This window comes from Delphinapterus leucas, chromosome 7 (assembly GCF_059928025.1).
Source record: "Delphinapterus leucas isolate spDelLeu-1000000601 "Yukka" chromosome 7, BTC_Dleu_Yukka2, whole genome shotgun sequence".
Taxonomy (NCBI): domain Eukaryota; kingdom Metazoa; phylum Chordata; class Mammalia; order Artiodactyla; family Monodontidae; genus Delphinapterus; species Delphinapterus leucas.
Genome location: NC_143135.1, coordinates 100,691,781 through 100,713,401, shown reverse-complemented (window position 1 = coordinate 100,713,401; position 21,621 = coordinate 100,691,781). Strand labels below are relative to the sequence as shown.

At 50.9% G+C, this 21,621-nt stretch overlaps 1 protein-coding gene across 1 annotated transcript in view; it reads right to left on the bottom strand.

The window, feature by feature from the left end:
• PKNOX2 (PBX/knotted 1 homeobox 2) overlaps window positions 1–21,621 on the bottom strand; it is a 94,787-nt gene that overhangs the window by 13,728 nt on the left and 59,438 nt on the right. The window contains exons 5-8 of the mRNA XM_022560375.2: window positions 18,257–18,445; window positions 6,272–6,401; window positions 5,735–5,832; window positions 4,800–4,919 (exon numbers count right to left, since the gene is read on the bottom strand). Of these exons, the coding sequence (XP_022416083.1) occupies window positions 4,800–4,919; window positions 5,735–5,832; window positions 6,272–6,401; window positions 18,257–18,445 (537 nt within the window). The remainder of the gene's footprint in view (window positions 1–4,799; window positions 4,920–5,734; window positions 5,833–6,271; window positions 6,402–18,256; window positions 18,446–21,621) is intronic.

Below are 21,621 nucleotides of genomic sequence, written 5' to 3'. Positions count from 1 at the left end.
AGATGAACAGATTACTCTGTAGAATGTTCATTAGCCAATTTATGTGCTTGTCAGAAAGTCAGCAGTGTTTGTGTTGACTAGTTTATGCCCGTTATACGTGTTACTGTAATCATGTAATTTTATTCTGTAAACCAATAAAGTATGAGTGCAAAAAGCAAGAGTTGTTGCTAAGAAAACTAAGCGGAGTGCTTTGGAAAGACTCCAGACTCAAATTTGCTTAAAAATTTGCTTACAGGTGAGACAAGTATAAGAGACTGGGATACACAATAAAAGTCTAGAAATATCCTGCAGACAGATTACTTCCCCAAAGCCAAAGTTCTTATTCCATTTTAAATAAAGATGAAATGTATAGATTTTATAGGAGAAGTTTGTGCAAGTAAAATGACAAACTTTAATCAGAAAATGACCTTGTCCTTATAGCAAAACATTAGCAAACAAATATATTATGTATGTCTTTTAAATCAAAATAAAATGTATCTTACATGTACCCCTATGTTCATAGCAGCACTACTCACAATAGCCAAGACACAGACACAACCTAAACGTCCATCAGCAGATTAATGGATAAAGAAGATGTGGTACACACACACACACACACACACACACACACACAAAATGGAATACTACTCAGCCATAAAAAGGCCAAAATAATGCCGTTTGCAGCAACATGGATGGACCTAGAGATTATCATACTAAGTGAAGTAAGTCAGAAAGAGAAAGACAAACACCATATGATATCACTTGTATGTGGAATCTCAAATATGATGCAAATGAACCTATCTATGAAACAGAAACAGACTCACAGATGCAGAGAACAGACTTGTGGTTGCCAAGGGGGATGGGGGTGTGGGAGGAAAGGACTGGGAGTTTGGGGTTAGCAGATGTAAACTAGTATATAGAGGATGGATAAACAACAAGGTCGTACTGTACAGCACAGGGAACTATATTCAATATCCTGGGATAAACCGTATGGAAAAGAACATGGAAACGAATGTAAACATATATATGTATAACTGAGCCACCTTGCTGTACCGCAGAAATTAACACAACATTGTAAATCAACTCTACTTCAATAAAATAAATTAAACAAATAAAATGTATCTTTTTAATGGTTGTTTCTTTCTTCAATCAACTTTTCCAATTAAACAATCAACAAATTAGTTGTCTCCCCTGCACTGGATATGAGAACATCACTGATATTGAGATCTGCCCTTTTTCATACCTTTTCTAAGACTGAACAGCTACTATATGCCTAATACAATGTTGCCACAGAGTGGGGTTCTCCAAGAACTACAGTCTCAGGCTTGTTCTCAGAGCAACAATGAAAACAAGAGTGACTCAGAGTGATCAAATATTTGGGAAAAGCTTCAAGCCATGCCCCCTCTTGCAAATTCACGATGCCCCCCTGGTATACTAAGGGTAAAGAAATAAGCTAAACTTCGTATAACCAGATTTTCCCAAATCTGTTTCATCAGGATACCCTTTCTTGGGAGCGACACCTACGACATCCTGTAAAGGTACCCATTTGGGAAGCAATGCTTTGGGGCCCAGAGAAGAGGTATCATGTATGATCTCTATTCTTAAACAATTTACAGCTGAGTCAGAGATATACAACATGTAGATTCGACACACACATATACACACAGAACAGGTAAGTAACAGTATTAGTCAATGTATTCTTAGGGTCAAATGATGGGAGAATCAGGAGGTATTACAGATCAGAACAACAGATGAGCCATCCACCTCTAAATAACTTTCACAGATGTTGGGCCTTGGCCTCAAAAACTTGCTCGTGGTCTGCTGTTCTAGAAAGTTCACACTTCTTGAGTGTGATTGTGTATCAGGCATGGCTCTTTACATAAGTTATCTCATTTAGTTTTCTCAACCATGGAAAATGGGTATTATCTCCTTTTTCAAAGAAATAAAGTGATTGCCCAGTTAGTGGAAGGGCCTCAATTCATACTCCTGCCTGTCTGGCTTGAAAGCCTGTCTTCTTTCCACTGCGCCCTGTTACCAAGAGCCTTCACAGGCTTTTTCCTGAGCTGAGGTTTAGGGGAACTGTGTATCCACCTGTGTCTGGGGAGCCAGCCTTGGCCTGCAGGGGACAACTGCGTCATGCTGAGTCCCTAGAGCCTGGACTTCTCCCCATCTTCTTCCTCCCCCTCTTCCAGAAGTTCTGAGTTCTGACTTTAAAGGCCCACGGGTCACTCTCTTGTCCTCTCTCCATGGCCTCTGTGGGGAAGGCATTAAGTGGGGGAGGACTTGCCAGTGTCACGTGCTTTATCGACAGTACCCACACTGAGTGCACTCCGCACCGCAGAGGGCCCGGGGCGGGTGACGGCCTCACTCACACGTTCAGCAAGTCCCCACCATCGTTCCAGGTCTCTCCTGCAGCTCTAAGCTGGGTCCTTCGTTCCCCTCTGCTTTGTGCTCAGCTGCTACACCCTCTCTTCCCTGCCTCTACCTTCCTCTGCCTTCCCACGTCCGGCTGGAGGTGGCCGTAGAGTGGAAGGGAAAGACCCTGAGCCTTTGAGGGGGCTCGGCAGGAGGGGGGCGCGAAGGGCAGGACGAGAGGCAGGACATGAACTGAGTCCAAGGTCAGAGGAGGGATGGATAGTGTGACCCGCCGTCTCAGGCTGAAGACTTAACTCAGGGGTGAGTTGCCATCGGAAGTGACAGGAGTCAGCGGGGGGCACTGGCCTGGACGTCAGGCCCCTCTCCCTCCTATACTTGCCTTTTCTCCCCTCAGAAGTAAGGCTGTAGGTGTGTTCACATCAGTCTTCAAACATGCACAGGATGGGGGTAAGGAAGGGAAGAGAAGCGAGGGGACGAACATTTAATAAGACCCAGTGTGCTAGGGTCTTTGCACTCATTTCACTGCTCCGTCATGATCGCCACAAGAGACGAGTGTGGCCAGATCACAGAGGAAGAGGGAAAGCCTAGATGTGAAGCTGGGTTTGGTTGCCTCAAAAGCCCACGAGCTTTCCACCAAACCCACAGCCCTACAGTTACACAGCAACACAACGTAACACGTGGCCTCCTCTAGGTCCATGGCTGGGGCCGGGGAGGTAGCCTGGGTGCCCCCAACTTGGGTGTTACAGCTCAGTGCACAGAGACAGAACCTCCCCTACAGAGGCCCTCTTCCCGGCGCTGGGGCTGGGAGCTTCGCACAGACACTGGGCTCTCAGGGCCACCAAGTCCATCTGAGCCCTCTGGCTCTCTAACAACATGGAAGAGAGAACAGGCAGGAGACCTGGGCATCCCCACCGCGAGCTCCAGATACTGAGTCAGAACAACAGGCCGAGGCTGCACCTGGCTTCATCACTAGGCTCCGGGAGTCTCTCCAACCTCCTTTCCTGGCTTTAACTCTCAGCCTTCCAGCGCTTTCTCTCCAAATTTGGTTATTGTTTGCTCCCAAGGTGGTGCCTTCAAGATGTGCTTCCTCAGCAAACGCTGGGGCGGCCCCGAGTCCTCATTCCCCAGGGTCGGCGGGGAGGGTGTACATACCGGTGGGGGGTGCAGAGCTCAGGCCACATCCAGCACCTCAGAGCAGTTCTGGCCATCTGCTGGGGGGCAGGAGATCCTAAGATCCCCGGATCCTAGGACCACCTGGGCCTGGGCGCCCTGGCTCTTGGAGGCACTTCCATTTCAAATAAAGGGCTGATGACTGACTGATTAATTAGTTCCCACGATCCGCTGGTTTTTCTCTCCTTGTCTCTGAAGAAAGAGTCCCCCTAACTCCTGATTCTTCCCCACACTTTTCCGACCAATATATCTACAGCCCCAAGCTTGGTATCTGTCTTCTGTCTGTGTGTCTATTACTCATGCCAGGCCAAGAGCTTGCAGTCCACTGGGAGCCCACCTGTGCTCGAAGAATCTACCTCCCCACCCCAGACACACACACACACACACACACACACACACACACACACACACACACACACACACACACACACACACACACACACTCAGCCCAGAGTCCCTGGCTTTCTTTATTGCTCCAGCCCTGAATGACACTAGCAGCTTGCTAGTGATAATAGTGTTAAAGTCACTTCTGATAGTCAAGGCCTGTCTGCTGGAACTTACACTGCACACAAACACAACTACCGTCATGGTAGGTGCACAGGGCAGGTGCTTTAGAAACATTATACTTAAATCTGAGGCTGTGTCGTCATTTTACGAAAGAGGCTATGAACGCAACTGCTCTGCGTTTCTGAGCTCGGCTGGTTACGTGAGGCCAGGATTTCTGCCTGGGTGGCTCCTCCGGGGGGTGAGCTCAGCCACGGCTCCCCAGTATGTGCCTCCTCTGGCTGCCCTGATCAGAGGGAAATGGACGCACACCCTCTGCTTCCCCCCGCACTGAGGACTCGGGAAGCAGAAGAGTCCTGATGGAGAATCAGCATTTTCTTCCACGGGAGAGGGCAGGGGTGAGCATGGCTGACCGCAGGAGGAGGTTCTGAACCAGTAAGCACAGCCCCGGCTCCCACGGAATCTCACCCTGTCCCTGAAACCACCCTGTCCACTAGCCCAGGACTGCGTTCTCTCCAGAACGTGTCTGTCCCCATTCCCTCATCGATGTCACACTTTTTTGAGGCAGCAGCCGCAAGCACTGGAACCCCCAGGTGTAGGTCCCATTTAAGTCCCCCTCTGCCCTGGCCTCTGGAAGATGGTATCCCTATCAGAGGGCCTCTCTTTGAGGCCACGCCCTCTGCAGATCTAGGGATGATGGTCTGGTGCCCCAGGGCTTATTCATACCCCACGCTGCAACTCCACACCCCAACACACACACACACACTCACCATGAGATGCTGGAAGAGCCAAGAACGCATTATATTGGTGGCATGCTTGGGCAAGACTCCTCGTTTGTTCTTGGACTTCTTATCCTCATTTTCCAGGAGGGAGGTGAGGTCAAGGTTAACCTTCAGGGCACGTGGAGAAAAAATCAGCATCAGCAGCCTGGCGGGCCAGCGGCTAGGGACCTGTTGCCATAGAGACAGCAGCCTCTCGCTGCCAATCCCCTTTCCCAACTCATTCTGAGGGCCCGGGGGAGGTTACCTTTCCTGTCACCCAGCGCCGGCCTCTCAGAGGATGGGAGAAGGGAAGACGGCGAAGAGGGAGGAGAAGGGGATGAGAGAGGAGACAGGGGAAACAGGGGTCATGCAAAGGGCACAGGAGAGAGAGATTGGCCGTAAACCATCCAATAGTTATTAGCATTCCTGGGGTACATTAGAGTCTGCACAGCGCCTTCCTATCCATTACCGTGGTCAGCCCTCACATCAGCTCTGTAGGCTGGTGGGGCTAGTGTGCAGCTGGTGTCAATCCCTCGTCTATGGATAAAAACTCAGAGGCTCAGAGAGGTTAGGTGACTCATCCGAGATGGCAGAGTTAATGTCAGATCTCGGGCCTCTGACTTCAGATCTTCTCACTCCCACCCTGGCCCCCTTGTGTACGCTCTACCCCACTGAGCTACAGAGTGGCTCGGAGTGTAGACCAGGAATAGGAAGTGCAGGATCCCTCGATGTAACCCCGAGAGGCAGCAAAATCCCAGTTGATAAAACCTTTCCAACACCCACCTTCTTTTCTGTCAAGTGGGGGTAATGATACTCCTTAGAGGACTAATGAGGATGTAAGGAGTTACTGGTATAAAGTGCCTAGCAGGCAGTAAAGCGTTACGGTTGCCCTCCCCCAAACCCATGCACATACGCACACACCTACACTGCACACACACACTCACCTGTGTGTTCTGGATCTGGATGGCTCCCTGGGGGATTGCTTGGGTGACCACCTGACCCTGGGAGGTTACCATGGTAACCGGCTGGTATAAGGCTCCACCTGAGGAGACAACCACTTTTGGAGTCCCCTGCCATAGGGGTGGGTAGGAGTGAGGGCAAGCAGGGTTCCCAATGCCCTTGGCACTCACGTGTAAACACCCTCTACTCTGGAGGCATTCAGCCCCTGTGGAGGAGGGGTGGGACGGGGATGGGTCCAGAGAATAGAGTCTCTCTGTGTGTTTGGCGGAAGGGTCTCTGACGGGCTTATGAGACTTTGACCCAAATTTGTTCCAAACCACCATCATCAGGTCTTGCTAACCATCTATAAGCTTACAGAACACTTTAGTCAAGAAACGCAGCTGGAAGCCCCTCCCTCGGCAGGGGGCACCTCTCCCATTTCCTAGGACGTTTTGTTCAGTGCCCTGCCCCCCAACCCTGGAATTCCCTCAGGGCCACCCGGCCTCCTCCCAGGGGTGTTCCCCACAATCCGCTGCACACACCTGACACCACTTGTGAGTTGACAGTTGTCATGGCGATGTTGCCCTGCTGGAGCGCTGAGGCTGGGACCACAATCCCCTGGGGGTTATTGGAGACTCCGGACATGGAACTGGGGGAATTCTGCAGGAGGTCCTGGCAGTAAGGGAGGCGTGGTTTGTGACAATGCCACTAAGAGCTTAGATGCCACAGCCCCAAATTTCTCCTCTCCCCTCCCCCTTCCTGCCTTGCCTCCTCCCTTTTCCTGCTCCTCCCAGACCCAAATCCAGAAAGCAATTCTCATGGCTCCCTAGAAAGTGTGAAGAAGGCTCAATCTGAAAAAAACCCAACCAACAATAGTCATGCATTTAGCCATTCTATTCCCCTGCAAACCTGAGACATAAATTATCCCAGAAACCAGTGGTCCGCACCTTGGCTTCACTTTGCAAGTTCCGGTATCCGTACCTAGGTTCCACCCCCGGCGATTCTAATTTAATTCGTCAGGGGTGTGGCCAGGGCTTTCGGCGCGGGGATGGGGTGGGGGAGGGGCGGGTGTTGAAAGCTCCCCAGGTGATTCCAACCCCAGGCCAGGGCTTCACCTGCACATCCTTCGCACTCAATTGTCTCCAGGTGCCCCACCCCCACCCCAGGGCCTCGCTTCCCCGCACCTGTACCGCAGCACTTATTACACCAAGATCAACACAAAGTGGCCTCCGACATATTCTCTTTGTATCCTTAGCACGTAGTTTAGGGCCTGACACATCACGGCTACTAAAATATTTGCTAAATAATAAAAAAATAGCCGCCTGGCCCCTTCATAACCTGTCTTCCAGGAATCTCACGTGAGCCTCCCCTCAGCCAGCCTCGGGCACATTCCATCGGCTGCTTCCTCTCCCTCAGGCCCCCAACACAGAGCCCACCACGAAGGTCCCCTCCGCCCCACACTGTCACTGCCTGCCCGTTTCCCCCAGACAATGCAAAGCAGCTAAGAAAACCATCCCCCCCCCCCCCCCCCGCCCCGGTACCCTCATCATTGCCACGTAAGAGCTGGGCTAGGATCGCTTAGGCTTGATGCAGAGGGACAGCAGGGAGGCTCGGCGTGGGTCTCCAAGAAGGGCAGCAAGGCCTCCCTGCTTGGCGGCCGGGCGCTCTGCTCTGCTCGGGAGGGTTTGTGAGGAAGGAATTGGGTGTGAGAGGTCGGGGTCTCCAGGCTTCATCTGGAGACAGCAAGGCAGGCACAAATGAGGTGTAGTGCCCAGAGCCCGAGAAGACCCACCAGGGTCGCTTAGCGCCCAGCCTCTGGTGCCCCCGACCACAGGCCCACGTGTAAAAACAGGGCTTGAACCGGGTAACCTGCCCCAAAGGCCAGCTGGAAGGAATTAGGCAGGAAAACGGCCAAGGAAATAGGGGGAAAAGGAGGCCCCTGGCTTCCTAGCTTTGGTTTTAGGACCAGAGGAGCTTGGGCCTTCGGCTGCAGGAAGGTCTAGAGTGTGGAGTGAGGAGAAACGTGTGCTTGGAGGAAACCTGGAGCCAGTGACGGCACACAGGGAGCGACAGACAAAGGAGAAGCATCAAAGGCCAGGGGACAGCTAGGGCGCATCACCTCCCAGACCCTGGCACCCGGGAAGCTGGCCAAGCCTCTCACAGAAAGAGGCAGTCGGTACTGACTTACACGTCTCATTCGATTCAGCTGCTTAACCCCCCTTGGCATCTCCTCCGAGCTGCCTTTTCTACCCTCCTGTACTGTCCGGCCCAGGGCTATAAATACACAACAGCGGGGCGGGAGCCTGGCTTCCCCTCCTCCATGCCGGGGGGGGGGGGGGGGGGGGGCCTCCCATCTGGCTCCTGGGAGGAGGCCTTGCTCCCATACTCGGCTCACCTCTGCGGCTGTGACCTTGGGGAACGGAGGGAGCGGCTCCTGCCTCAACTTTTCCTTTCTGGGATCTGTGAGGGCCACCCCACCAGCAAGGTTTATTCTTTGAGCAGAATTCTTGGCCTTCTCATTTGTACAGCTCCGGGGTGACGCTGAGTCTGACCTGCAGAAGCCTAGAGACTGGAAGGGCCCTTACAATCTGAGTATTTCAGCTCCCTGAGGTACAAATAAGGAACGGAGGCTTAGACATCCAAGCGACTTGCCCACGGTCCCCCAGCTGGGTAGCAGCAACAGGGCTAGAACACAGTCCTCTGTCCTCCACAAACACTGGACCCACACCCTGTGCCAAGAACTGGGCTGCAAGGTGCTCCTGGAATCACAGTGGTTCAATAGTTGTTGAAGGCAAGTGAGCAGATTAAAAACAGCCCAAACCTGGAAGTACGGAGACAGCGTGGGCACCCAAGGAATGAAGGTGGATTGGGAATGAGCACCTCATGCCTCAGTCTCCTCACTTATAAGATGTGTCTGGCTCGGTGCTAACACCCAGGAATCCTCAAAGCCTGACTCTTCAGCTGTGAGTCTGCTCCAAGCTTGAGCTCCCCTCATCCCAAACTCCCAGCCAACCATTCTCCCAGGGTGTAAAGCAATACTGAGATGACGTGAGGCTGAGGCAAACGTGGAAGGTAAATTTAATGGGGGGTGGGGTATCCACTCCATGCCACTCACCCTAAAACTAATGGCAGTGACTTTTCAACAATCTCTGGTTCGGAATCACCCATGCCACAGTGCTCGTCATTGAATAAGGATATTTGGGAATTTCAAACGTAAAAAGTTGTCCCAGACTTTCTCCTCCAACCCCACCCCCTGCCCCTCGGAAAAAATATCCAGCAAGGTTAGAAAAACACAGGCAAAGCCAGTAAAATAAATATAAGATGTATGCCTTGGGATTCAACCAACACATTTTTACTAGCAGAGGCAAAAGGGTGAGCTATCACCGGCTTATTCAAACTCTGGCTGGCTCTCAGACTTGTGGCTTGGCTAGCCTCCATGCCAGCTTCCCCAGTTTAGGTAACTAAAGGCAATTTACACGTTGGCTCAGACCCTTCTCTTTCCTACCCTCTCCTCCTACTCTGGGTCTTTGCTGGGAGGTGCTAAGAGGCCAGGTTACATTAGTAAAGGAATGGGACGGAGAACTTCATGGGTAGAGACCGTGGGCAGGGCCTGGGCTGGCCCCATGTTAGCTGGGACAAAGAGAGGAAGTGAAAACTTGGCACCCCTGAGGTCTGGGGAAATGATATTCATCTCTTACATTTGTAAATATGAGCTGTTTCACAAACCTGCCTGAGAACTGGGGTGTTTTTTTGTTTTGTTTTTATTTATTATTGGCTACATCGGGTCTTAGTTGATGCATGCGGGATCTTTCGTTGCAGCGCGCGAGCTCTTCGCTGTGGTGGCTTCTCTCTAGTTGTGGAGTGCGGGCTCCAGGGCGTGTGGGCTCTGTAGTTTGTGGCACGTGGGCTCTCTAGTTGAGGCGCGTGAGCTCAATACTTATGGCGTACGGGCTTAGTTGCCCCGAGGCACGTGGGATCTTAGTTCCCTGCCCAGGGATTGAACCCGTGTCCCCTGCATTGTAAAGCGGATTCTTTACCACTGGACCACCAGGGAAGTCCCCACTGGGGTGTTTTTTAAGACACAGATTCTTAGGACCATTGAATTAGACCATCAGCAATCTGTGTTTTTTAAAAACCTCCCTCACATGGTCCCAAAGATCAGATGGGTCTGAAAACTACCTATTTATCATACACACTGAATATCAGAGAGCATTCTTTCACTGTGCTATTTCATTTTAATCTCACCACTACCTATGGGGTCAGCAGAGGAGAGATTCTTCTATTTGCCTGAAGGGGAATTGAGGTCCAGGGAATGGAAGTGACCTTCTTGAGTCACATGGCTCTGCCTCGAACCCAGGTCTTCTGGCTGCAAGTGTAGCACCGATGCTCCCATGGAGAGATGAGCTTTGGAGTGAGACAGCCAGGCTCCACGGTAAGCACAGTGTCCGGCACATTTAGGCACCCAATAAATCATTTCCCACTTCCCTTGGCTAAAGTCGCGCCACTAGGGAATGGCACAACCAGGGTTTAAAACCTGTCCTAGACACGTAGGGCCTCGTGGGTTCCTTACTTAGCAACAGCAGAGGTTCATCCGGGGCTGCACGCCTAGCAGTGGTGGTCACACCTTGACACATGCCCCCTCGTTCCTGCCTCCCTGCCTTTGGTGTTCCTGGGCCAAGGCCAAGCCCCAGAAGTCGAAGCTGCGGTCTCTGTCCCAGACAAGCTCCGAGACTTGACTTTGCAACTATTTCTGGTCACGCCTTAGTTTCCAGCCCGCTAGACCCTTGTCTCTACGGAGACAATGGGGCTGCGTCTCTGGAGACTGTGTACCGGTCTTTTCTGAAGAAGGATCTACTACAGCGGCAGTGGGAGCCCCCTGGGGAGAAGATGTTGGCTAAGCACACAGTGTTATTATCTTCTCGACAGCTTCCTCCTGGGTCTCAACAGACTCCAAACCGGGTAGATGGTGCTCTGCCTAGACCCACACAGAGCTGTTTCCTGCCAGGCTCCTTGGCCTCATGAAGAGGCTAGAAGCACATTTGGTAGTTTCAGTGACATTTCAACATCCGGAGACTCACATCCCTGCTTGAGTTGTCCAGGAACCGGGGGCTGAAAGCTGGTTATCCAGGCCAGGAATTCTTTGCCGTGATCAGGAGCATGAGAGTGGTGTCCGCAAGCCTCTGGAAACTGCCGGAAGGCTGGGAATCATGGGCACTTTCCTGGCTCTTCTGGTGGAGCCGTTCCATCGGGCTGGGGAGCATCAGTCTCTTACTTTCTAGTAGGAAATGGGCCAAAAGGCTGAAAACTTAGAGTTCCCCAGCAGTGACGTCTTTTAGGGCATGGACCAGGTGACCAAGAAGTCAGATGGAAGTCAACGAGCTGGCCTCCACAGACCTCATCCCACTGTTGCTCCTTGTGTGCTGTTTCCCAGAGACACAGAGAGGCCAAGAGCCTCTCGGGAGGGGCACAGCGAGGTAGGGGAGCAGCTTTAGGATGGCTGAGAGCTTGCACTCCTGGACGCCACCCGTGAGCCAGCTTCCAGGCCCTCGCGTCCTGGGGCCATCAGTCATTCTTTTTGAACCACAGTGGTCACTGGGTGAGCCTTACTCCACATTTCATTTTTGGAACAAAAAAAGATGACTTGTTCAAAAGGAAGCCCTTACTAAGAAAAAGTGAAAGGCTCTGCAATTACTTTTGGAAGCGGAGGGTGGAGACGGCCGGGAACAAATGAACTGGCATTGACTGTGAACTCTGACACGATGGTCTGATGTCAGCCCAGGAGGAGCTGTGTCAGCCCCTCGAGCCATCTTTCTTCACTGTTAATAGCGAAAGGGCTTATGCTGCGTGGGAAGACTTAATTTCCACTCAAGGAAGAAACTCCTGGAAGAAACCACGATGGTAAGAAGAAATGAAGGAGTGAAGGAAAGGACTGATTAGAAAAGTTTTCCTTTAAGTTATTTTGAAATAGCTGTAATTTTTATTGTACTAGGATGCCTGTGAAACAGGGGAGTGAACTGGATGACCTTGCGAAGGCCCTTCCGGTTGGGGATTTTAGAAAAACCAACGCCATTCCCTGGGATGTATTGTGAGTGGGTGGAGGGAGTGGGGGGCAGCGGGAGTGGGCGCCCCGGCTGTCTGCCATCCCCCCCCAGGCCACTAGGGGTCTCTGCTGATCCACCAGCCCAGACCATCCTCCCTAAAGCCTCCCAAGCCTCCCAGGAGGACGGGTTTGTTGCTAACTTGCCTAGACTGGGGGTGGGGAGCTGGTCTGCTGGAGAGCTTGTCTTGACCCACCCGGGCAAGCCCTCGGCCCATCCTCTTGACTCCCTTAAGGCTCCCTGTCAGCCTGATATGCTGGGCAGGCAGCACAAGGGTTCTCTCTCATGCGCGTGTCACCTCCCCCTGCTTGGTGGCAGGGTTTTTCAGGGAAAGAGGGGTCTTTCTTTGAATTCCCCCAAACTGCCTAGCACAGCGCTGGGTGCAGGATAGATGCTCAGTAGATGGGTGGCCTGAATGGGCTTCAGCCTGGAACGGGGTGAGCGTGTGCCTTTGGGGGGCAGGGACATTGCCACTGTCCCCAGACACCGTGTTCTTGGCCGCATCCCTCTAGTTCTGGCAGAGCCAGCGTGCTGTCTCAGGCTGGGAAAAGCTGGGTTCCCAAACCCGGGGAAGCCAAATCATGTAAACAAGCCACCCAATCCCATTCCTGTTCCACTCCAGTCGGGAGCTTTCGTCTCAAGGGAACAGTAGCTGCTTCTGCTCTTAAGGAACATTCCCTCAGAAAGAGGGAGCCGCTCAGGCTTCTGAGCCTGGCAGGGCCGCCCCCTTGGGGTCCTGGCCCCTGAGCGGAGGCCGGGGGGCTAGGAACCCAGAAGGGACAGCCTTAACGCCCATAAAGGAGAAAGGCAGTGGAACTCCCGGAACTCAGCTTCCTGTCACTTGGGTCTGGGGGTGTCCCCTTTTCATCTCAGCAGTGACCTTGCAGGGTGGGTCACCACCCCCAGCTCGGCCACGGGGCAGAACTTCCAGGGGCTGGGCTGAGGTGCTGGCTTCCCACCCCCTTGGCCTCCAGCTAATGTTGAAAATGCAAACTCTGCGGGTCAACAGGTAAGTTTCCCCTTCCCCAGGTGAGGATGTACTGATTAGTTCCCTTCCTATTTTTCTGGAGAGTAGCACAGCTGCAGAGTTACATCTGGTTGGCTGAGCCCAGAATCTCAGAACCATGCTTACTCTGTGGCCTCTCCCTTCCCTACTTTCAATCTATTAGCAAATCCAAACTCTTGCTTCCCAGCCATTGGTTTCTTACTCGCTGGTCTCTGAATCCCTGATCTACAGCTAGATAGGGTCATGCCTCCCCACCCAGGGCCCAGGACGCTTGGTTCTCCTTCCTACGTGTCACAGAAGAAGTCAAGGGATCTAGTAAATGAAAATAGACTCATCCCTGACTCTGCGGCTTAGTAGGTGTGTGACCTTGAACCAGCGACTTAACTGCTCTGAGTTTCCCTTTCCTTGGGTGTAAAATGGAGAAAATAATGTGCACCTTGCAGGCTGGCTGTGAGGCATAAGCAAGATAATCTATGTCAAGCACCTGGTACACAGAGTGCTTGGGACCAGGGAGCTTAATGAACGTGGACGTTCTCCCCTTTCTCTGCCAGTTCTTCCCTGAGCAGCTCAAAAGGTGGCCAGTCGGCTCATTTGTCTCCAACGCGTCTCTAATCCTTACCCCATTGCCTACATTCTCCACCGCCTTTAAAGTCTTTGGCAATTGGCTGTGGTGATCAGACTCAAAGCATAACATCCCACAAATTTGGCTGCAAGATACTCCATCATTACATTCGCAGTTAGAGATTGTGTCACAGTGGTTTTCATGCCCTTGGAACCCAGCAAGCTCAGTAGGTGCTTGAACAGATGCATATGGCGTGAGTGAGTGATGTTTCCCCCATACCCCGGCCCCTTCTCTGCAGGGACTGTGAAAGGCTCTCTCTGTTCCTTACCGTCTCCAGACTTCTCTCTATCCTGGGAACATTCACACTGAGAGCTCCCAGGTAGTCTGCTAACCGCCCTCCACTCCCTCAAGCTTGCCTGAAATGCCCCCTCCTCTAGGAAGTCCTCCCAAGGCCAGTGAATCTACAGCTTCTCCAGTCACAATAGGATTTGAAAGTCCTCCTGCTGGCCTATCTGATCCTTACAGAGGTTTGCTCATCCTGTCTCTGGGCAGGAACAGACCCTGGCCATGAGGGCATGCAGGCTGGGGACTGGGCTTTCCCCGGGGAGGAAGAAGGATGCTGAGTGGTGACTGGGCAACCTCAGGCCATACACATGCTTTGCTCAATCCAGACCCCTTCCGGCAGCTGCCTTCCTGCCCTTCCTCAGGGTCCCCTTGCCCCTGAGCACTCTGTGCTCACATAATTTATCTAGATCCTTGGGTGTGACTCAAGCTCCCTCCCACTGAGATTGGGTACTCATCATGGACAATTCCCTGTGTTCTCCCAGGGTGCATACAGTAAGCTTCCCCTAAATGCTCGGCAAATGAATGAGAACTGTGGCTCCGCCTGATTTGCACTGGAACAGAGCTGAGGTTTAATCTCCACGGGGAAAGAGGGATGGATTTCAGGTCAAACTAATGCTTGAGGGGGGCAGGCATGAGGGTCTCTCCAATGGAATGGTTTATTTGGTGCCATCAAGGAAGGGCTTCCTCACTGAGGATCTGCCCCCACAGGAAGCCTGGGTTCTGCCGAGTAAGAATCCTGGGTGTCATTAGGTGCAGGCAGGGCAGGGTGGCCTCCTCCAGAGGGGAAAGGACAGGCTGTGGCCCAAGTCCTTGGAAACCCCGGTTTAGCTTTCCTGCTTGCTGAAAGCAGTCTCCCCCGCTCCGAACCCCCTTCCATCCCCTAGGAGAAAGCTCACACATAGAAACGGAAGGCCAAGCCGAGAGTATGCCCCGACCTCACAGAGCTGGATGGGGACACAGTATGGCATCTGAGAGAGGGGGACCAATTTGAATAAAAAAACATCTCCCACTCTGCAACACAAGGCTGAGTGATCAGCACACAGGCAAAACCATGAGCCAGCAGTTTGCAACAAAGCTGGCAGGCGGCTGGAATGTTGATCCTGAGGATCGTGTTCCAGAGGGGAGACACCCCTCCCCAGGCCAGGCTGGCGCTCGGCGCGGCTATTTCAGGCTGGGGGGGATTAAGGTCGCACCATGACGAATGTGTGCACAGACACACACACACACGCACACGCACACACACACGCTCCTCCTCTCTCCTCTGCCGAGCTGGCTCCCACGGCCGGACCCCAGTCAGGCCTGCCTCCTGCACTGAGTCTCTTGGCCCCGAGGGTCTCTCCTTCCTGGGAAGGCCCAGGCCAGCCCGTGCCCACCTTGGCGAGGCAGAGATGGGAGCCTGACCTGGGGATGTGGACGGGGCAGCGTGGGGCACATCCTGCTCACCTCCCGGACACACACCTGGGACGCTGCACTGACCCCCACCCCCTCCCCCTCCCCCTCCCCCTCCCCCCACGACTGCCGCCATCTCTCTTTCCAACTCCTTCTGCCTCTGCCCGTCTTCAGCCTCACTCTCCTCTTCCTTGGTCTGTGTCTCTTTGTCTTTGTTGTTCTTTTCCTCTAGTTCTTCAGCCTCTCCGTACCTCCCTCGCAAACGTGACCATTGATATTTGTCTTTCTTTCCCTTTGTCTTTCTCCCTACTTCTCCTTTCCTCCTTTGCCTTCCTGTTGCCTCCCTTGATTTCTCTCTATATTTCTCATCATATTACTTCTTTCAACAGATATTTACTGGCTGCCTATCATTCACCAGGAGAGGAAAACGTGAAGTCACATGGGATATTAACCATATAAATGGCCCACTGTGCCCAGGAGTTAGTTGAGAGGAAGAAAAGCCCATGCTTTGGGGTGGGGTGTCAGGGAGGCCTCCATGGAGAGAGCAGCCTTATTATTGCCGTTGGGGAAGAGGCTGGGTTTGGTCCTGCAGAGATGTGCCGTCATCACCCAAACATACAGGCGTGGAAAAATAGTGACCTACGAGGGCATCAAATGTCAAGTGAAAGGATGTGAAAACTCTGGGGGGCAATTGGGGTTTTCAAGCAGGAGAATGGCTTGAATAGAGCTTCAGAAGATAAAGTAGCAGCAGAAGGCTGAGGTGTGCATATGTGAATGTGCGTGTGTGTGTGTATGTGTGTGTGTATGTATGTGTGTGTGTGTATGTGTGTGTATGTGTGTGTATGCGTGTGGGGGGGGCGGGGGGAGGGCTTCGAGGTAGCCAGAGAAGACAGAAGAGCAGGTTAGGAAGCTATGACAGCAGCTCGTGTGTAATTACCTTATTTACCCAGTGAAGCCTGAACAAGTAGGTGGGGCCAGTGAGAGGAAATGAAGGGACAAATCTGAGAAGCAGCAAATGGGACCACCTCGCTAAGTGTCTTCTCCTCTCTTTCTTGGTGTCTTTGTTTTTGTCTGATTGTCTGAGCTCCTCTTTCTAAGCGGATCAGAGGTCTCTCTGCAGTGGTCAGCCCAGGGCCAGCTTCACTGTCAGGCACAGATGTGAGGCTTACAGTGACAGGGATCAAAGTTCCTTCCTCTTTCCTCTAAGCTCAGAGGCACTGAATGCAGGGATTCCCCAGGAGGACTGATTTTTGCAGATAGCATCTCCGAGGCCTGGCTCACCCAGAGCCCACGTTATCCTTCTCTGCTAACCCACGTCTCCAGTGACCCTGCTTTCTGCACACAAAGTTGTCGGCCCGGGGACCCCAAGCCTGAGGGGGCCACTGTGGCTGCAAAGCCCTCTGGCCCTCCTTTCTTCTCCCACTGCCCTGGTTACACCCCCGATGCCAGAGCTCGAGCTGGGGTTGGAGGGCCCAGGAGGGGAAACCCAGTGCCTCTCCAAGGACCTGATTATTTCCAAAGACTTGTGCTAATTTTCTGATATGATCCTTACATCTCTGTGAGGCACTAAATCCTCATTACTTTTCCTGACCGATGCATTCTAATTAGATCAACACTTAAAACAAATTCACAATAGCCACAGGATGGCTTTCCATCTCATTAACTCCTCACTTATTATTTTCATGAAAATTACTGATAAAAATGTGCATCTCCATTTGGTGAGGCCTCACAGCCTCCTTGGCTCCTATCTTGCATCTCTCCCATCACCGGGGCTGCGCAGCATCGCCATGGTAACCCACAATAATAGAAACTAATAAATTACAAACGAGATGCTCGTTGAGCAATTATTGTCCTCTTTTATGCAAGTTTCTTGCTAATTTTGATCATAAGGGAAAGTACAATAAGACTCTGAAGGAATGAGTCTATTTCAAGAGAATATTAGCAAGCAGAAGCCTGGGCGGCTGAGTTTAGATCTGTAATAAAGTGATTTGGTGATTTCAAGCAATGGGAAGAGGAAATAAACTTCCGGCCTCGTGTCCCATACAGTATTCACTATCGAGTCCCACAGAGACCCCACTGGGGTGGGTTCGATGTGATTCCTGCTATCAAAATGTACAAGGCATGGCTGGCCTTCTAGGGGTCACCATGTCCTTTCCCCTGCCTCCACCAACCTAGAGAGATAGATTATACGTCTCGATCCTTAAAACTTAAGGATAAAAATGGCACCACATTTCTTTGGCATTCTTTCCAGCACCTCTCACCAAGCATTCTTAGAAGGTTTACCGGTATCCCCAAGCCTGACTGTCTCGTGGGCAGAGGCTAGTTCAAACCTCCTGGGGGACCCTCCATGTGTCTGTCCTGGACTCAAGAGCTCAGTGGGAGAAGAAGAAAGTGGTGAGTCTAGGGCTTAACATAGACACCAGTGAGTTGGGAAGGTATCACCAGGAAGTTTTCTTAGTTCATAGGTTTGGGGAAAATATTCTGTCCTGGAGAGAGAGCCCGTTCTCTGCCATTTCCACAGTTCCCAGTTCCCAGGATGAAGGTGGCTGGTGAATCTTGTGAGGGGTGACTTTAGGTGACTTACACAGTGGCCCTGGACCACAGGGAGACAGATGTGCCAGGGCAGGGTGAGCAACTAGAGAATGATCGGGGAAAAGCTGTTGTCTCCTATTAGGTGGGCAGGATTCAGGGAAGGCCCACTTTCCGCACACTCTCCTTCCCAAAACACAGAGAGCTCATCGAGCTCCAGCCCCCTTGAGAAGCCTGCGAGGCTGGGATGTCTGGGTCCACTCCCAGCTCCGTCCCCGCCTCATCCTCCTGCAAAGCTCTCCATCTCCTTAACTCTCGTGCTCATTTTTTGGGATATCTTGGACCAGGAAGCCAGGAATCCCTTTGGACATTGTCCCTCTCAGATCTGGTCATCTTCTAGGGAATACTGATACCCTGGTATGCTGAGCTCTGGGTGAAAAAGGGGCTGAGCTACCTGAAAATAGCAGGAGGAGTGGATCAGAGGTGAAAGGATACAGTCAGTCTAAACCATTTTCCTAGGTCTCCACGGGACCTTCAGACATTCTGACACCTCGCTTAGGAGCCTGGCTAGGAGACAGGACCCAGCCCTGTGTGTTACCTGTGAGTGAAGGTTTATGGAGGGCTGGTTGGGGGAGTAGGGCCCCCCGAGGTCATTCCTGAGCAGGTTATCACTGTGCATCTTGGTTTTGAGGCAGGTGATGTAACGGTTACAAAAGTCCTTGCAGAGTTCATTGACTTTCTCCAGCTCCAGCAGGTGGATTCTCAGGACCTGGATTGCCTTCACCATCTGTGGAGGGGGAGGAGAGGTGAGCCCAGGTGTCTGGATCCCAGTCCCCTCACTGCCTTGCCCGCCCCCCCCCCCCCAACAAGCTCCAAGCACACGGACAGAGAGGAGCCCATGCTCGCCCTAGGGACGTACGCTTTCCACCCGCAGGATTTAAATTCTCCTTGTGGGTAGCTGCCGATGGCTTCCTTGCTTTGAGTTCACTGTTATCACAGCTGTTCTTGAGGCAGGTGTGGTATTCTGAGAACAGCACTGTGCTTAGAGGTTAGAAGGCCAGGTCTCAAGCCCCCTGCCTGCCATTTACAGTCTGTGTGGCCTTGGCCAAGTGCTTAAGCTCTCTGCGCCTCATTGTCTGACAAATGGGGACCATTACGCACTCCCTGACAACCTTACAGTTTTGTGGAGAGGAGCACCTGAGGGAAGGCGTGAGCTGCAAAGTGTGAGGCCTTGAACAGGCACGAGGAAGACCGAGATCAGAGCTCCTTGCAAGAGCCCCAAGAGGTCAGGGACTGGCTACTCTTAAACACATATTCTGAGTACCTCATGTGATGCCAGTCACCTAGCAGACACCCCATCAATGCATGTTGACCGACTGCATCGTCCAGCATGACTTAGCTGGGTGCTGGGACACCCAACTGTCTGCGGTGGCCTTTTGCGTACCCTTTGGTACGTGTGTCTGCCACCTCTTCAAGTGGACGTTCCTAACCTTTTCAAGGCAAGAAGCTATTTCTCAATCGAGGCTTTTCCCTTTATCGTTGTTATTATTATAAAAAGAAGGTGCTATGGAAGGTATGGAAAACAGAGGATGAAAAAGACTGCCCTTGATCTAATCACCCTAAAAAGAATGACGATTTCTTTGTTCTTTTTCGCATGCATGTATTTCAACACAGCTTCAATCACCTTGTATGTACAATTTTGCTTCCTGTTTTTCCCTTTAGTTTACCAAATGTATTTTTCTAAGTGGCAGGAATGTTTCCTCTAGTCTCCCTTCTAGACTGCAAGCTTCTAGAAGAGGGGGGTGGTGGCTAATTTGCTCACCCCATTATCCTCGTTACTAACACAAGTGGATACTGAGTAAATATTTGTTGAATGGGTGAAAGTTATTGAGTAAATACATTTTAATTACTGCATATCATTCCATGTGTGTGCCACACTTAGCCAATTCCTTATGGTTGGGCATTCAGGTAAATTCCAATTTTTAAATTTTATTAAAAAACATGTTACAGTGACTTATCTTCCAGCCTTATAGCTTATTCGTGTTTCTGCATTATTTCCTTAGGACAAGGTCCCGGAAGTGACAGAAAAAAAGCTATGGACATACTTTTGGCTCATGATAAATATGGCCAAATTGCTTTTCACAAAAGGTGTTGGAGCAATTGGATATCCACAAGCAAAACAGTGAACCTTGATTTAAATCTCACGCCTTATACAAAAATTAACTCAAATGGATCAAAGACTGAAATGTAAGACATACAAACTATAAAATTTTTAGAAAAAAACAACAACCCAGGAGAAAATCATCAGGACCTAGGGCTACGCAAAGAGGTCTTAGACTTAACACCAAAAACATGACCCAGAAAAGGAAAACTTGATGAATTGGACCTCATCAAAATGTAAAATGTATGCTCTTCAAAAGACCCTGTGAAGAAGATGAAAAGATAAACTACAGACTGGGAGAAAATATCTGTAAACCACATATCTGACAAAGGACTTATGTCTAGAATATCTAAAGAGCTCTCAAAACTAGCCAGTGAAATAACAAGCAATCCAATTAGAACTTGGGCAAAAGACAACATCAGACATTTCACTGAAGAGTATATATATACATGGCAAATAAGCACATGAAAAGATGTTCAATGTCATTAGCCATCAGGGAAATGCAAATTAAAACCACAATGAGATATCACTATACACCTATCAGAACGGTTAACATTAAAAATAGAGGTAACACCAGATGCTGGCAAGGAATTAGAAACGGGACCACTCATATGTTGCTGGTGGGTATGAAAAATGGTCTGAAAAACAGCAGGACAGTTTCTTATGAAACAATACACCAGCCAGCTCAGCAACTCCAACTCTTGGGCATTTATCCTGGAAAAATAAAAACATCTGCTCACCCAAAACCTGTATGTGAATATTCCAAACAACCTTATCCTAATAGCCCCAAACTGGAAACAACCAAAATACACGTCAACAGGTGAATGGATAAAGAAACTGTGGTACACCCATATCACGAAATAGTACTAGGCAATGACAAGGAACAAACTACTGATACACTCAACTACTTGGATGGATTTAAAGGGAATTATGCTGAGCAGAAAAGAAAAAGCCAGTCTCAGAAGGTTACATACCGTATGATGCCATTTTATATAACATTCTTGAAATGACTAAGTTTTAGAGACGGAGAACAGATTGGTGTTTGCCAAGGGATGTGGTGGGGGAGAGAGGGAGGAACTGCCCTGTATCTTGACTACCATAGTGTTTCCATGAATCTACACATATGATAAGATGGCACAGAAGTACACACACACACACACACACACACACACACATGGCTGCATGTAAAACTGGTGAAATCTGAATAAGGTTGGTGGATCATACCATTGTCATTTCCTGGTTGTCAAACTGTATTGCAGTCATGCAAGAAGGGGATCAGGACTTCTCTGTATTAATTCTTACAACTGCATGTGAGTCTATAGTTCTATCAAAACACAAAGTAAAAAAAAAAGTGGGGCTCGCCTTGGAGACATTTATGTTGATATAAGCAATATATAAGCATCCCTCTTAGCTTTGGGCCGGCATTTTGATGCCCAGGAAAACAAGGATGGGCATCGCTCCCAGAGAATCCTATCAGGTGTGCCGTGCTGCGTGGCTAGAAGCCAGGGCCACACCCACTCTGAGCTTCATCTGCATTTCAAGTGGAGAGCAAGCGAGGCGCCCCCAGGTTGGCATTTGGATTGTCTGATGGGTAGGGATGGTGCTTGACTAATTAGAGGCTCTGAGTACTGAATTAGACTAAGTGTCGCTCAAAGACAGAAACCAACAATTGCGTGTTTTCAAGCAGGGCTCAGTCACAGGGTCTTGTCCTCAGGGGATGCCCCCTCCGTGGGGCTGAGACTAAAGGAGACTGTGCCGTCCCAGGCAAAGAGGAGAAGAGTGACTTTAGTCCAGATTATTTG